Source organism: Camelus dromedarius, chromosome 31, assembly GCF_036321535.1.
Source record: "Camelus dromedarius isolate mCamDro1 chromosome 31, mCamDro1.pat, whole genome shotgun sequence".
Taxonomy (NCBI): domain Eukaryota; kingdom Metazoa; phylum Chordata; class Mammalia; order Artiodactyla; family Camelidae; genus Camelus; species Camelus dromedarius.
Window position 1 is genome coordinate 24,410,150 of NC_087466.1, and position 16,410 is coordinate 24,426,559.

At 56.2% G+C, this 16,410-nt stretch overlaps 1 protein-coding gene and 1 non-coding gene across 16 annotated transcripts in view; both read left to right on the forward strand.

Annotated features, from left to right (window-relative positions):
* The window catches only part of EP400 (E1A binding protein p400), a 98,573-nt gene that overhangs the window by 54,731 nt on the left and 27,432 nt on the right, over window positions 1-16,410 (forward strand). For 13 of the 15 annotated variants that reach the window (XM_064481333.1, XM_064481338.1, XM_064481337.1 and 10 more), the window contains 11 exons: window positions 244-407; window positions 1,205-1,447; window positions 3,220-3,384; window positions 4,765-4,926; window positions 6,078-6,172; window positions 6,622-6,893; window positions 11,043-11,245; window positions 11,328-11,497; window positions 12,836-13,032; window positions 14,472-14,583; window positions 14,682-14,825. In XM_064481333.1, coding sequence (XP_064337403.1) covers window positions 244-407; window positions 1,205-1,447; window positions 3,220-3,384; window positions 4,765-4,926; window positions 6,078-6,172; window positions 6,622-6,893; window positions 11,043-11,245; window positions 11,328-11,497; window positions 12,836-13,032; window positions 14,472-14,583; window positions 14,682-14,825 — 1,927 coding nt within the window. The remainder of the gene's footprint in view (window positions 1-243; window positions 408-1,204; window positions 1,448-3,219; window positions 3,385-4,764; window positions 4,927-6,077; window positions 6,173-6,621; window positions 6,894-11,042; window positions 11,246-11,327; window positions 11,498-12,835; window positions 13,033-14,471; window positions 14,584-14,681; window positions 14,826-16,410) is intronic. The other 2 variants (XM_064481345.1, XM_064481347.1) reach the window with 1 other exon arrangement.
* On the forward strand, window positions 12,482-12,613 carry LOC116150088 (small nucleolar RNA SNORA49). The gene has a single exon (XR_004133762.1). It is a non-coding gene; the product is annotated as a small nucleolar RNA SNORA49 (small nucleolar RNA).

Consider the following 16,410-nt stretch of genomic DNA (forward strand, 5'->3'; position numbering starts at 1 on the left):
AACTTAAAAGATTAAAATCCCGTTCCCTCCTCCGTCGCCCGGGCGTTGGGGTGGGTGTGTGGCTTTCGGGTGCTCAGTGCCTCCTCCCTGGGTCCCAGGGGGTCTGCTGCTGCTTCGCACAGCATTTAGAGGTCCCCCCGCCCCCTTAAACTGTGAACGGGAGTGGGCAGCCCCGCTGCGGCACCCCCACGTGCCGCTGCGTCTCAGCAGCGCTCGTCTCCCGCCTGCCCGCTGGGCGTCTAGGTTGTTTCAGCCTGTGCAGTACGGTCAGAAGCCCGAGGGGCGCACCGTGGCCTTCCCCAGCGCACACCCGCCCCGGACAGCTGCTGCCGCGGCCACCGCACCACAGGGCCACGTGCGAGGCCGGCCACCCATCGCCACGTTCTCTGCAAACCCCGATGCAAAAGGTATGCCTGTAGGGGGCGTGCTCGGTGTCACAGGGCTCGTGTGGAAGACGCTCCTCTCACGTTCCCTGACCCCATGGGAGCGTGTGACTGCTGCAGTGACAGGAGTGGGGCCATCCACCCTGGCTCTGCCCAGGAGACCACGTGCAGGTCTCACGCGAGGTTCAGGCTCTCTACGTCTCTGAGCTGATCCGCCCAAACCAGACCCGCTCCCCGGGGAGACGCCGCGGACGTGCCGGCGAAGGCATCCCTCGGCAGGAGCGTTCTCTCGCCAGGGACACGTGGCGGGCGATACGGAACTTCTGAGGGAGCCTGCTCTGTGTTGTGCTGCCGCTTCAGCATCACCTGAGTGTCCCTGCTGAGGGGGGCAGGGCTGGGTGGCAGAACAGGCAACAGTAACAGTGTTGTGACCGTCAGCGGGGTCCTCCGTGTCACATCCACTGCGCTTACTTTCTTGGGATCTGTGTGACCCTCCAGCGCTCCTCCTGCGGCTGGGGGTGTGGGCGCCACCTCTCGGGGTGGTTAGGATGGGGTCTGACGACACGCGGGAGGGGTGACTTCACTCCAGTGACTCCAGAAATGTACCCCGTGGCGGCCTTCCGACCTCCGAGTGCAAATAGCTAACGACGATGAAACACCGGATTTCTGACTCTGTAGACCACCCCGCCCCCGTTTTAGAGAGGGCGCCTCACTTGAGAGGCAGTGTGTGATGTTTATTTACTTCTTTAAAATGCGGGTTTAAAGCTGCGTTTTACTGAGAACTGCTAACGGCTTTGCACCAACGAACTTATCGATTGCAGCGGCAGCAGCCCCGTTGCAGACCTCTCAGGCCCCTGCTGGTGCGCCGAGACTCCCGCCCGCCGCGACCTGCAGCACCGCGCCTGGCCCGGCCCACCCTGCGAAGCTGCGGGCGCAGACTGCTGCCCAGGCCTCCGCCCCCGGCCCGCCCCCGCCCCCGCCCCAGCCCCCTTCGCTGGCGGCCGGGCAGAGTGCCCTGCCGCAGGGGCTGGTGCTCACCTCGCAGGCCCAGGCGCGCCTGCCCAGTAAGTGGCCTCGCCTCTCCGGGTTCTGCCGCCTCTCTGCACGAGGACGCTGGGCTGTGATGAGGGCGTGCGAAGGGCCTTGTGTCCGCTCCCTTTGTCTCCCAGCCCCGGGTCCCGTGCCGCCTTCCGCCACGCTGTCCTTTCTGCCCTCAGCCTGCAGAGGGAGGGCCGGCCTCCGGGGTCTTGTCCTCTCTCTGTCCTTTCTCCTGGCCCCCGCCGTCAGCTCCACCGCCCTCCCGAGCTCCGAGCGAGGGTTCGTCAGTAAGAAAGCAGTGTGAGCTCTTTTCAGTCTCTCACTTGCTACCAAACTTAAACCTGGCATGAATTACTGCTCAAGCGAGATGTTTTGTAGTAAGTTGCTGATAGAACATCACAACCTTATCAAATGCTTCTTAATAGCACTTTTTGTTGTGACCAGGGTGACAAGCTCCTTCCAAATCTTGTACATGCTCCTGTGTGCTCTGCTGTAGGAAGTGTCCTCACTGACACTGCCAGGGCTGCCCTGTTTCTCAGGTGCCACCGAAGCACTTAATTGGTCGGCATAACAAGTTGTGCTGAGAGCTTCCTGGGAAGATGGGAGAGAGAGATGGTGTCCCGAGGAGGCCCTGAGTTCCAGCGAGTTTCCTCTCGTGACAAGGCTCTCTCTTCCATCGCCAGCCAGTGAAGAGTCCCTGCCCTGGTTCACTGCCCGAGGCAGGAGCGCCCTTGCATGTGTCTGGTTTTATCTGCCGGGATCGGAGTGCCATGGGCGGTGCCACTGGAGCTGTGCTGAGCGGGGCACGAGGGGCCGGGCTGCCTTCCTCTTGCTGCCTCCACCTCTCTGGACTGGGCGGGGCTCAGGGCAGGTTCAGGTTTCCGTGCACAGATCTCTGCGTCTCCTTTTCCCGTTTTCCCTTCCTTGTTTACAGTTTCTGTGGGCAAAATAGATGTGTTTCTAGTCTTTTGCTAACTGTTCTGTTCATTGTATCACTAATAACTCTGGCATGAATTTTCATGGGTGCAACGTGTAGACTCGAATATCAACCATTGGGTAGAAAAAAACTTCAAACCTGTTATTCGGTTACATCCTAAAGGTAGTACCTTTTTGAGTGAGGTGCATATGACTCCATCTGAGTTATGCTTTCAAAAAAAACCTCCTAAGCAATGTTAAGTCACGTTTTTTCATGGTAAATGTAATAGATTGAATCCTACAGTCTAGTTAAAATCAGTGTGAAAAATGTATCTTAAAGTGTGATGTATTTATGTACTTTTAACATACATTTCCAGATTTTGAAAACGTTATGGGTGTAGTTGAAGCTATTTACTCTTTTATCTGTAGCGACGTAATCTTGTTTATCTCTGAGCTGAACTGGGCATATACTTTTTCACATTTTGAAAGTTCTGTGAAGTTAAGAGGTTGATATGAGAGGTTCAAAGTGTATTACCAGTACATTTCTGCTGTGTTCCGTATTTGCGACTTTCTTACTGTTTGGAAAGAAAAGCGAAATGTTCCTTAATAGTTTGGTTAATTATATTAATATTTGATCATCTAAGATCTCTACCAGTTATGGTTAAGTCAGTTGACTGTTAAGGTCTGATGTTAATTTTAATTATTTTCTCTCTTCCGTTGAAGTAATTATTTTCTGCAAGTGTTAAAAAGCGGTACCTAACAGACGCTTCTGTGACACTTCAGTGCACTGCAGATAGCCATTCTGCACCACGAGTGACCGTCAGTGCAGCAGTCGTGAACTTTTCCCACAAGTTTTAATTCCTTTCCCTCTGCGTTTCTGCAGGTGGGGAGGTCGTCAAAATAGCCCAGCTGGCGTCCCTCGCGGGCCCGCCGAGCCGAGTGGCCCAGCCGGAGACGCCGGTGACGCTGCAGTTCCAGGGGAACAAGTTCACCCTGTCCCACAGCCAGCTCCGGCAGCTCACGGCTGGCCAGCCCCTGCAGCTCCAAGGTGAGAGCCCGCTGCCTGCGGTGGCCCGCCAGGACGTTAGCCAGGGTATCCTGGCCGGCCGACGCCCCCCGCGGCTGTGACTTGGGCCCCTCTAGAGTGCAGGTGCTTTGCCTGTAAGTGCCTTCATGAGTCTCACCTTGTAGGTGTCTGGAGGACCAGTGAGATGACATGTGAGTCGCCTGGTGGCCTGGTACTTGATACATGTTAAATAGAGGGTACTCGTTTTTTTAAATAAAATCTGCCCTTTGAAAAAAGTTTCCTGTTTTCAAAATCAGACTAGAAGTGCTTGTTCCTTTTCAATTTTATTGTGAGGTAGGTTGTCCTAAAAATGCCAAAGGGCAGCGGTTTATGCAGGAGAAGTTGTTTTCTTTTACATACAGATTTTATTTTATTACTAAAAATTTTTTTTTTAATGGACTGGGAATTGAACCCAGGACCTGTTGCGTGCTGAGCACGTGCTCTGCCATTGAACTGTATCCCTGCCCCCCAGGTACAGATTTTAAAACTAACTCGCAGACCAAAGCGAGCCTCCAGGCCCTTGGCTGAGAGCGCGTGTTCACGTAGTAACTGCTGCTTGGGGGAAACGGGATGCGGTTTGGGTGGAATGTTACGTTAGTCGCAGGGGAAGGCCGCAGCAGGTCCGTCACTTCAGTTCCTCGCAGCTGGAGCTTAGGGTCCGCAGGTGGGGTCCAAGCAGTTGGCCCCGACGTGTCGTTCGAGGCTGTTGCCTGGCAGACGCTTCCGTTGTCAGCCAGGCCTGGGGTGTGCCACGCAGACACTGGAGAGACAAACAGTGTTAGTGGAGTGGAGGCCCCCAGGAAACCTACAGCCAAGAAATGGTTTAGTTTGGTTTAATTCTATATTTCTCCAGTTTTTTGACCACAGAGAAAATTTCTGGCGGACTCTAGTTTTTGGGGAGTACATCTCCACACTAGAAGATGTTGGAAAGACTTAATCCCACAAAGGGTTGAAAAAAACGAGTGTTTAGATGTTTCTTCATTCAGCCTGATCTGCTGGCAGGCACCATCGCTTGATGTGGGAGCTGGGGCTGTACCCCTGTGACGGCTCAGGGCTTCGCGCAGCTGTGACGGGCCCTCAGCGGGCACCTGCTGCGTTACCTGGGATCAGGAACTGCAAGGAGAGGATGAGCTTTTTTTGACGTTAAGCAAAATGACTGTGTTCCTTGTTTTCATTTGTTGTGAATGGGATGTTTCCCGTTTTCTCCAAGTGACTGGACTTTGCATCGCCTTGCCTTGTCAGAGTAAATTTGATCTTGGATTTTCGGTTTGTTGCCTGGTTTCTGTGCGTTGGGAGTGAGCGTGGCCCGTGGGCCAGAGGCACACACAGCTCGCGGCTGAGCCTGGGTGTGTGTGATTGCAGGCAGCGTCCTTCAGATCGTGTCCGCTCCCGGGCAGTCCTACCTGCGACCTCCAGGCCCCGTGGTGATGCAGACCGTGCCCCCGGCGGGGGCCCTGAGCGCCCTGGGAAGCAAGCCCCCTGCCGGCGGCCCCGGCCCCGGCCCTGCGCCCGTGACCCCACCAGGTAGGGTGTGTGAGCAGGATGGAGACTGGGCTTTGAAACTTCGTTCTGCCGTTCTTTGCTTCTGAGGGAGCTGGAAGGTGTTTATGATTTCTGAGCGTGGTGCCTCAGAGCCTGGTTCTGCGGCGGCCGGTTCAGCGGGAGTTTGTCTTCTTTGTCTTTTGTCCGCAAAGGTATTGGCTGAATAGAACCAGTCTCCACTCACCTTAGGTTTTTATTTTTTGGTTTTGCTCAAACAAGAGACTTGGAATCATGAGAAAATTTGCTTGTTAATGTTACAAACACACTCAGCGACCGTGCTGGGATCTCCCCTGGGGTGGTCACGGACCCTTTCCCTTCTGCAGTGTGTGCTGTGACCCGCGGACACACCCGTTCTCGCGTTCCTGCGCAGGGTCCCTGCGTGGGGCCCTGGGCAGGCACTTGGACGGGGTGGCTGTGTAGAAGCAGCGGGGACCTCTCCCAACCCGAATCCCTCGTCACTGCTCAGCCCCAGTCCCAGGGGCATCTGCGGTGCAGCTGGGGTGGTGTCCCTGCACCCCCTCCCCGTTGGGCCCTGTTAGCGTCACCTGGTGGCAGCTCTGCTTCCAATTAGCTTAGTTGTTCGGGTTTTCGCACCCCCCCCCCCAACCCTCCACCAGCTGCTAGCCGCCCTCCCTAGAGGGCCCTATGCACCCTAGCCCGGAGCCAGTCCAGCCACTGGGTTCTAGTTGCCTCATCCCTTCCCCGCTCCTGCCCTGAAGCGGCCCCTTTTCAGGCCTCAGACCCTCTCTCATAGCCCCTTGTGTCCTGTCTCTGTCGGGACATGCAGCATAACGTGGCCAATGGGACCCCTCTGTCCTGGTCTGCAGGGCAGTGCTGGCTCCCTGCCTCGGGCAGACCGGGTTGATGCCGCTGAGATGCTGAGGGAAGCGGGTGCCAGGGCCACGAGGGCTTGATGGCAGGGAGCCCTGCGGGTTTGAGGTGCGTGCTGGGCACTCGCCACAGAAGAGGGACAGACCTCGGTGCACAGCTCACACCGTGGCTGGAGAGCAGGCTTCCTCACTGGTGGTTCTGGGGTTTCACAGCTAGCTGGGTGCTCCAGGTGGAGGAAGAGGGTCTGTCTGGAGAGCATGTCAGTAGCTTTGTTTTCCAACCCCTGGTTTTTGCATTTGTAGTGGGTGTGCCTGGTCGAGTGGCAGTCAACCCCCTGGCTGCAGGAGAACCTGGAGGGGCCTCCAAACCAGCCTCTCCCATCGGAGGGCCGACCCAGGTACGGTGCAGCACTCACGCCCCAGCGCCACGCGGCCCCGGCGGCCACACCTTCCCCACGGAAGTTGGTTTTCAGAAGCTGCTTGTTACAGTGGCTGGCTGTGGTATTTAACTGCTTCCATGCGGCTTCATCAGTATCAAAACACGTTGTCTCTCCGAGTTCTAGAATTTTGATCTTACGAACACATTTCTTAATAGAAGAAATGAATTTGGGCTTTAGGAATGCAGACCTTCCCCTCCCCATGTTTTTGTGTTCTTTTGCCCGTCTTCCAGGCGTTAGAGATGTTCACTGTGTCTCAGAAAATGCTTTTCACGTATTTCTTCCTTTCCTGTCACTGCTTCCTGTGGAGCCAGGCCCCGCGTGTCTGTGTGTGCGGGGCCCTCAGGGCTTGCTGAGGCCAAGTAAGCCTCGTGTCTCAGTAACCACTCTCATCGCTGTTTTCCATAAAGGAGGACAAGACCAGACTTTTGAAAGAACGGCTGGACCAGATTTACTTTGTCAACGAGCGGCGCTGCTCCCGCGCCCCCGTCTACGGCAGGGATGTGATGGGGATCTGCTCCCTGGCCGGCCGAGCGCCGGGGCCTTGGCTTGGGGCGTCCGGCGGCAGTTGCGGGAAGGGGGCTGGGCCTGCGAGCCGTCACACGTGGCCCTTGAGAAGCCGGAGGGACCTGATTTTGACGCTGACCCAGCGTCAGGAGACCCTCCAGGACGTCATCGACAGGTAGGGCAGCCTGTGTGTGAGGCTGTGTTGTGAGCGTTCTTGCTCGCTCGCCGTGTCTCACCCCCGCAGCTCCCGTCGTCGTTCTGTGGACGTCCCTCTTACTCCTGTTTCTCCAGAGCTGTCCCTTGGAAGTCTGTTTGGGGTCCCTTTTGGGGTCTTCAGCTTTGGCATCAGGTGGTCTCTCCGCTCCCCAGGAGGCCTCCGCGCCCGCCCCGAGGGCTGAGTCCTTGCCCCACAGGCGTGGGCCTGGGGGGTGGGGTCGGGACGGTCGTGGGCCGCCTGTGGGCAGAGCACAGTCCCGCTAACTCGGGGTGGGGGGCCATACCGCTGTGCTGCTGGCCGCTTTCTCCATTATGCCCTTTTAAAAAAATGTGATTAAAAAGCCACACAAATGATTTAACGTTGCCTGATGAGAAAATGTGTTTAAGAGCTGAGCTCAAACAGGCTTTAAGAGAGAAGACTGAAGTCCAGAGGCGGCTGCGGCCCCGCGGCCACACCAGGCGCTGCTCCAAGCCCGCGTCCTTACGTGGGGCGTTGGCCCTGCTCTCGCCTGATTGCCGGGTTCAGCCTGAGAGTGTTTTCTCTCCCTCTTCTGTTCTGTCTGTGCTGCTGAGCGGCGGTTCCCGTCTTACTCGTTTACAGCGGGGAACCGAGCAGTGCTGTGCCCTGGCTCCGCTCTCGGGGTGTGTCTGCTTTAGGTCCCTCAGATCAGGGACGGAGAAATGGGAAAGAGAAAAGTGGGGTGGTTCTCCTGCTGTGAGTGAGCCGGCCCCTAACCCACAGCTCCGCCCTCCGCCTTCTGCGTCTGGGGTTGGTGACCTCTTGTCTCTGCTCTCTTCTTTCCTTCTCCTTCCTCTGACGTTGCAGGTAACTTTCTAAAACAGAGACACTTCTTAGGGCAGTTACAGGTCCACAGTAGAACTGAGGGGAAGGTGCAGAGATTCCCTGTGCCCCCGCAGCCCCCAGGGTAGTGCCTCTGCTACAGCTGATGGACCTACGCTCGCGCATCAGTACCCGGAGCTTACATGCAGGTTCACGTGTGTCAGTGCCCCCTGACGTGTGTCCACCGTCACAGTCGCACTGAGCGGTTCCACTGCCCTAAAACGCCGGCTGCGCACCCACTGCTCCTCCCGCCCCACCAAACCCTGGCAGCCACCGAGCTTTCCATGGCGTGCACCGTTCTGCCTTTCCCAGAATGTCACTCAGTTGGAGTTATGCAGTAGGCAGCCTTTTCAGATGGGCTGCTTTCGCTCAGTGATGTGCATTTGAGGTTCCTCCATGTCCTCGTGGTCTGACAGCTCCTCCCTTCAGTGCAGAGTGACGTTTTCTCATCTGCATGCACCTCCACGTGCTTTTCCATTCACTTACTGCAGGACACAATCCCTGCTTGGATTTGTGTGTGGACGTAGTTCTTAACTCATTTGGATGAGTCCCAAGGAGCGTGATTGCTAGCTCAAACGGGGAAAGGGTGTTCAGTTGTGTTAGAAATGGCCGTCCTGCACGCCCACCAGCGAGCGGTGAGTGAGCTCCTGCCGCTCCGCGTCCTTGCCAGCAGCCAGTGTCGTCGGTGTCGGTTTGGCCGTTTTGAGGGGTGTGTGCTGTGTCTTGCGGCTTTAGCTGGCGTCCCCCGACGTCACACGTGTTGGGCTTCATTTCATACACTTACCTGCCGTCTGGTAACACGTGCTAAGGCCTGGGTCCACCTTTAAGACAAGTTGCTTGTCTCCCGATGGCTGCGTGTCAGGGATTCTCTGTATCCTTTGGGTCACGGTCCTTCAGCAAGTGTGTCTTTTGCAGGTATTTCCTGCTAGTCTGCAGCCTTCCTTTTCACTCTCTGGACGTCGTCTTTACAGAGCAAGTGTTTTAAATCTTGAGCTGATTAATTCTTCCACGGATTGTGCCTCTGATGTTGCATCTAAGGTGTCACTGCCAAGCCCAAGGTCACCTAGATTTTCTCCTGTGTGATCTGCTAGGGGTTTTTATTGTTTTGCATTTTACATATAGACCTGTGATCTATTTTGAGTAAATTTTTCAAATTTTACTTTTTATTTTTATTTTTGGGGCAGGTTAATTAGGTTTATTTATTTTTGATGGAGGGACTGGGGATTGAACCCAGGACCTTGTGCTTGCTAAGCGTGCCCTTTACCACTGAGCTGTGCCCTCTCCCCTTGAGTTAATGTTTGTGAAGGGAATGGGTCTTTGTCTAGATTTACTTTTTCCCCTCCCGTTTAAAAAATCCTGTATCAAGGGAAACTTTGAGACGTTTGAAGTAGAATAATACAGCGAACCGCAGTGTGACCATTGCCTGTTTTCCACGGTTGTTAACTCAGTCCTGCTTCCTCTGTGCCCGTTCCCCTGAGCACAGAATATTTTGAAATAAATTCTTGACAAACACAATTTTTCCCTCTGTAAGATTTCTCTGTGCCCTGAAAGGCTGGGAGTCTTTAAACACATTCACAATACTGTTACGACACCTAAAAAATTAATTTTGTCTCATCATCAAATGTCTATTCAGTATTTATTTTATTGATTATCTCATAAGTAATCTTTTTTATAGTTGAAGCCAGCATCACAGTAAGGCGGATGCACAGCAATCAGTTTGTGTCTCCTGTGTATCTTTTAATCTATAGGCTCTATTTCTGTTTCTCCTTTTTTACCCCTTGCAGTTTATTTGTTGACGAAACCTGGGGCTTTGCTGTGTGGAATTTCCCGCAGCCTGGGTTTGCTGACTGAGTCCCCATGGTGTAATTTAGCGTGTTGCTTTGTTCTCTGTATTGATCAACTTCAGTTATTTGTTGTTTGTGTGTGTGTGTGCGCGCACGCAGGAATAGGTGACACTGTGTCCTGCCGTTAGTAAGCACGTAGCGTCTCTTCTGGGGCCGTCGTTTTGCACGTGGATGTCCGGTTGTCCTAGCTCTGCTGAAAAGACTGTCTTTGCTCCCTTGTGTTCCCTGTGCTCCTTTGTCAAAGGTCAGATGGCTGTGTTTATGAGAGTCTGTCTCTGGGCTTGCTTTTCTGTTCCATTGATCTGCTTATTATTACTTATTCACCAGCACCACACAGTCTTGATTTCTGGTGCTTTATAGTGAGTCTTGAAGGCGGTGGTGCCAGTGCTCCAACTTTCTCCAGTTCAGGGTTGTGTTGGCTCTTCTGGTCTGCTGCTTCTCCACATAAACTTTATTATTTTTTCCTTCCTTCCTCCCTCCCCCCCCCCCACTCCTTTCCTCTTATTTATTTTTATTTGAGTAAAGTTGATTTACCACGTTAGTTCTAGGTGTACAGCAGTGATTCGATTGTATACATAAACACATGTATATATGTATTCGTTTTCAGATTCTCTTCTGTTACAGGTCATTACGAGGTGCTGAATGTGGGCTCCTGTGCCGTCTGTTTGTCTGCTCTATGTACAGCAATGCTGCTTTTCTGTAGACGCTTCAGACTCAGTTTGTCGGTATCTACAAAATCACTGCCTGGGGCTGCGTTGAATGTCTAGATCAGGTTGGGAAGAACTGACATCTTGACAATACTGGGTCTTCCTGTCCGTGAACTTGGAATCTGTCTCCTTTGGTTTAGTGCTTCTTTGAGTTCACTGATCAGAGCTTTGGCCGTCAGTGGCTGTTCACTTTGCATGTGGTTGGTCGCAAGTCTTGCGAGCCCAGTTCTTGCTGATGCCCAGAGTGAGGGCTTTCCTGGAGGTCAGGGCGGGCGCCAGGGTGGCCCAGTGGCTCGTCTGAGTCGTGATGGTGCTGCTCTCTGCCACCCCCAAGCCTGGCTCCCTCCTGGGGGCACGGTGGCCGTGGCAGCTGCGGGGCTCACCTCCCCCAAGACCGTCCAGAAGACGGAGCATCTGTGCCCCAGGACTCCCAGCAGAAGGCCGGCGCTGCAGGGCCCCGTCTCCACGCCCGGTCCTGTGGCCTGGGGGCTGCCTACGCCGCTCCTTCTGGTCTGGGTGGCCCTTGCTGGCTGCGGCGGGTTGGGCATGCTTCCAGCAGCTGTGTCACCCACCCGGTGCTGACTGGAGTCAGGCACCTGGCTTCTCCGACGGTTCTGTCCTCTTCCTTCTTGAGCCTTCGCTGCCTGAGACAGAGGTGCTACCTGGTGGGGACGCCGTGGGAGCCACCGGTGACGGGTGTGCTTTCTGCTTCTCAGGGTGGTGTGTGTGATCCCTCCAGTGGTGGCTGCACCCCCGTGCTTGTGGGTGGCAAGGCCGCCCTCGCTCTACAGCCACAGGGTGAGGCTCTTGAGGCAGGGCCTGAAGGAGCACATGGCCGCCTATGCCCAGCAGCTGCAGCAGGTGACGGCCCCGCGCTCGCTGCGCTTTCCTGAGCTGAGACTGGTCCAGTTTGACTCAGGTACGGGGGGCCCGCCTGCCCTGCTGCCGTGCCGGGTCTGCGCCCCGGGGTCACAGGCCCTCTGATGTGACTCGTTTCCTAGGGAAGCTGGAGGCTTTAGCCATCCTACTCCAGAAGCTGAGATCTGAAGGACGCCGAGTGCTGATTTTGTCTCAGATGGTGCTAATGTTAGACATCTTAGAGATGTTCCTCAACTTCCATTACCTCACCTACGTGAGGATCGACGAAAATGCCAACAGCGAGCAGCGGCAGGTGAGGAGGGGGTGTTCTGTTTCGTTACCACTTGTGATTCAGCTGCGTTAGCTTTAACCTCCAGCTGTGCAGACCCAGCACGCTCGTGCCCTCTGAACAAAGGGGACAGTGTCTCGGGGTCTCTGGACTTCAGCTGCGTCCTGTCATTCAGGACGTGCAGTCGGCTCGGCGCTCGGATCAGGTGGTGGCCGGCCGTCAGGACAGCACGAGACGGGTGAACTTCAGGCGGCAGCCACGTGAAGCGTGCAAACTCCCAGAGTAATCACAGTTACAGGCCCGCTTTTCTCTTGTGCAGTTAGCCCAGGGTGACTTGATGCCGTCAGGCTCAGGGTGACAGGCACGCTCAGACCCTGCAGTGGGGGCGCGGATGAGGGCAGCTTCCCGGAAGGCGAGCGGAGAGGAGGGCCGTGTGCTTGAGCACGGATTGCGTGTGCAGGGCTCCCTCCTGCAGCAGCACCCCCGCACCTCTCAGAGGTTTACGTGCACAGCCGCCCAGTGCGGCAGGGTCTGTAACGGCCCCAGTCAGGAGCCGAGTGAACGGCCAGGAGGATGAGAGCGGGTGCCAGGCTGTCTGCGTGCCGCAGGGCCTGGCCCTGTCGTGAACACACAGCGTCCCGAGCATTCCGTAGGATGAACTAGGAAGCCTCCAGCCGCCGTTCAGAGCAGGCTGTAGCGTCCTGGCGGAGCATTCCTAAGCGCAGACACACCGCTGGGCTGGGGGTCGTGTCACCCGCACCCGCAGGACAGCGCAGGGGACTCCTCTCAGCGGCTGCATGCCGGGGCGGCCTGGAGGACGTACACTGCGGTCTTAAGTGACAGGTTTTCCTGGTGCTGATGTAACAGATCATGTAGAGAACTTACGGGAAGAAGAGGGTCGGTCACCTGTTGAGGTGTGTTTTGGTGCTGAAGTGAGTGCAGAAGAGAAGTGGGAACCAGGCCAGCTGGGCCGCGGGAGGCGGGGGCCCCTCTTCCTGGCCGGTTTCGCTCCCTCAGCCTTACTGCAGGGCACTTTTGCTGTAGAGTGCCCTGACATTGCCTGAGGGCACAGGAAAGAGCGCCCATCCCTCCCCAGAGAGACTCTGTGTTCTTGTGGGGCCTACACGGTGAGCTCACAGTTCCCGTCGTGGGGGTCTGTAAGCGAGGCCTGGCGAGGTTGGGACCGGTGGGAATGTCGGGCAGCAGGGAGTGAGCCATGTGTGGTGCCCACAAGAGAGCGGGCCACGTGCCCGGTGAGACCCAGGCTGAGCGGTTTTGTGCTGGGCTAGCGTCCAGCTGTGGAATATCAGCACATGGGAGGTGCCATCCTTTATACCAACCCGAGGACTTGTCCCCCTGCAGGAGCTGATGAGGACCTTCAACCGAGACCGACGGGTCTTCTGCGCCCTCCTCTCCACCCACAGCCGCGCTACGGGTGTGAGCCTGGTGGAGGCGGATGCGGTGGTCTTCTATGACCATGACCTGAACCCGGTGATGGATGCCAAGGCCCAGGAGTGGTGTGACCGGATTGGGAGGCGCAGGGACGTGCACATTTACAGGTGGGCACGGCCCCGCCCTCCCTAGCCCGCTGCGCTCCGCGTGCCTGCCCTCAGGCCGACGGCAGGTCTCTCCCGCCGCCGCCTGTCGGCTTCCTTCCCGCTCAGCGTTTGCCTGGAGTGTGCCTGGGCTGAGTTGCGGGGACGTGCCATGGTGTTCTTCCACCACAGCCTGGCACCTCTCCTGGGGCAGCTGGCCCTCAAAGGGTGGTTCACGCTTTAGGCTGTTTCCCGCGTCATCAGATGTGAACTATCTGCAACAGCTTTCTGCTGTCAGTTCCTAAGTCGGCTCTTCAAAGTGCCTGAGTCTCGTACTTGGCTCCACGCCAGCAGCTGAGGACGAGGGAGAGGCTCTGGTGCGTGTGGAAGCACTGGTGGCGACAGCGTGGTGGCCTGGCCTGTACTGTTGGCTGGGCGTGTGCCTGGTGGCCCAGCACGTGCTCACCTGCCAGTCCTGGGAGGTGTTGCCGCGGGAGCTGAGGTTCCTGCCGCCGGCCTGGACCGCGTGCTATTTCAGTCAAGACGTGGAAATCCGTACGCTGAATTTAAATAACTATTTAAAAAAAATTATAAGTGTATCACTTGTTTATTGAAAAGAAAAAAAGAAGGAAAGCATGTGGAGAAAAATACCCTGTCCAGAGGCAGTTAGTAGCATCTTAGTGTGTTTTTCCAGACAGTGCCCTTATTTTTCAGATGACTCAGGCCAGCAGTCTTATTTCGTAATCCCGTTTTCTTTTAACGATATAAGTGTATTTCCATGCTGATAAATATAAATTTGGTACATTGTGTATCTTGAAAGAATTAGTGTTTCACTGTGTAACTGCTCCCTTACTGTTGACCTGTTAGTAATTGCTAGCTAGAAATGAGCTAGAAATGGGAAAGACATTTTATCCTCAGTGGCCAGTCTGTCGACAGTCAGGAAGGATCTTAGCCGCAGAGGGGCAGAGTGTCCAGGCAGCGGAGGGTGAAACTGGGTGGGAGTGAGGAGAGAGATGTCCCGAGCAGGGGGACGTGCTGTGTTCTTGGATGGGAAGACCTGGTTCGTAAGATTGTGACGTTTCCCCGCAGCGATGGTAAAAGTTAGTGTAACTGTAATGAGGGCCCTGAAGGTGGGTGTGGTGGTGGCGGCTCCTGCGGCCTTTCCAGGGCTGAAAGCAGGAGCCAGGGGATGTGTGCTCTGGCCCCTTGGGGGTCCTGCACACACTGCTTGGTGGGAGGCACAGCGCTGGGGGAGGGTGCAGCCGGGCAGAGGTCCTGCTGCCGAGTGTGGACGTGGTCCTGGGGGAGCTGGGGCCAGGCGGTCGGCAGGGCTGCTGGACTGAGGTGGGAGGTGGTGACACACAAAGGCAGGAACTGCATGGTCTGCGAGCTGGGCCAGCCCGGGCGCTGTGCGGAGCCTCCAGGCGACTTAGTGGGCGTGCCTGCCTGTGTTCTGCTTGTAGGCTTGTGAGTGGTAATTCCATCGAAGAGAAGTTGCTGAAAAACGGAACCAAAGACTTGATCCGAGAAGTGGCTGCCCAGGGAAACGACTACTCCACGGCGTTCCTCACGCAGGTGCCCTGCTCCGTCCAGGCCGGGGCCGCCGCGCGCGGCTGGGGTCGCGTGGCACTGCCATGCCGGTCACACCTCGCAATGGGCGTCTCTCTTTCCAGCGGACCATCCAGGAGCTGTTCGAGATCTGCTCACCCGTGGACGACACTGGCTTCCCGGTGAAAGCTGAGGAGTTTGTCGTCCTTTCCCAGGAGCCTTCCGTCACGGAAACCATTGCGCCCAAGATTGCAAGACCTTTCATCGAGGTAAGGCTGACTGGCGCCTGCCTGGAGTCTGACCCAGGCCGCGTGCCAGCCGTGTGCCTCCGCCGTCGTGCTTTCCGTTCGTGCCCCTTGGCCACACTTGATCTCCGGGGCCATCAGTCTCCAGCCGCTGCGTGCCTGTCCTGAGTGGCCATCTGCCCTGCCCCCACTGGCCTCCCTGGTCCCAGCTCCTCCTCTGTCACTGTGAGGCTGGAGGAGCTGCCAGGCCCTGGCATCCACGTCATGTTCTGAGGACAGAACCAAAAGGAGCACCGGCCACCTCACTTGGCTTTCTTACGCGGGTTGCAGGGTGAATAGTAATGCTTCAGATTTACTGGATTAAACAGTGCTTTTACATTTTTGACATGGGCACTAGAGACGTCAGACTGCACGCTCGACTCACATGCTGCTGCCTCTGGGCAGCGCTGCTGTGTAGACACGTCCCAGACTCACCTGTCAGGGCCCCTCACTTCCCTTCCCAAGGCCCTGCTCCCATCCTGCCTCTTGGAGGGGCCTTTGGCTGCAGGGCACCTCATTTTCTATTTTTTAAAATTAATTGTTTGGTTACTGAGAAGTAATACGTACACATGGTAGAACCTTCAGGAATTTACAATGGAAAGTAAGCCTCCTGCACCAGGCCCTCATCCCTGCTTAGACAGCCGCGGCCTGCTGTTCCCGTTTCCTCCCGGAGCTGTCCGTGTGTAGTGTCGCTTTGCACGGAAATGCCTTGCCCCGTCTCTGTCTCGAAAAGCTCTAAGAAGAAGGCGATAGAAGCGTTAGGGCGAAAAGGGAAAAACAGCACGAAGTGGGAGGAGGGAGGTAACCGTTCAGCCGTTGTCACGGATCTCACAGGCCTCCTGGGAGACAGACGTGGGGCGTGAGGATGCGTGTGCGTGAGAAGTGCGCGTGTGCTGCACACCCTGCTGCTGCGCTCAGCGCGTCTTGGAGACACTGGCACAGAAGTGTCTCCTGTCTCTGAAGCAGCGCAGCTTGCGGCATGCAGACCCTTGGCAGCGTCTCTCTGGGTGTCGGGCCCCGTCCCAGCAGGAGGGCTGTGGCCTTGAGGAGACGCAGGTCTCAGCTGTGAAGGTTGCGTCCTAGTGGGCGAGACGTGTCACCTGCAGGCGGCAGCAGTCGGGGCCCCTGGGAGTCTGGGGCAGAGGGTCAGGTGTGGCCTGGGGCAAGGAGGGGGAGCGGAGGCCTCCACGGCGGGCGGGCCCTGTCTGTGCTGGCAGCAGCCGGGGCCAGCTCAGAGCCGCAGGTGCGGGGTGGCTTCCTGGGCTGGGTTGCAGTTTGCTGTCGGCTGATGAGCTTGTGTGTTCGTCGGCAGTGCGGATAATAGCTTTTTACAAGGTGCTCGGTCGCATCTTTTTCCTGCTTTTTTTTAACTGGGTTGTCTCTTTCTCCATGGCTTTTTGGCATCCTTTCTGTGTTCTGGGTGCAGGGCCTTTGTGGGTTACATGTACGGTGTCTTCTTCCAGCCTGGGCTTTGGTCTTCCTAATGCTGTGTTTTGGTGAGCAGGAATTAATTGGTCCTTGGCCACCCAGCAGACCGTTTTTCTCACGTGCTTGGTGCTTCTGTGTTCTG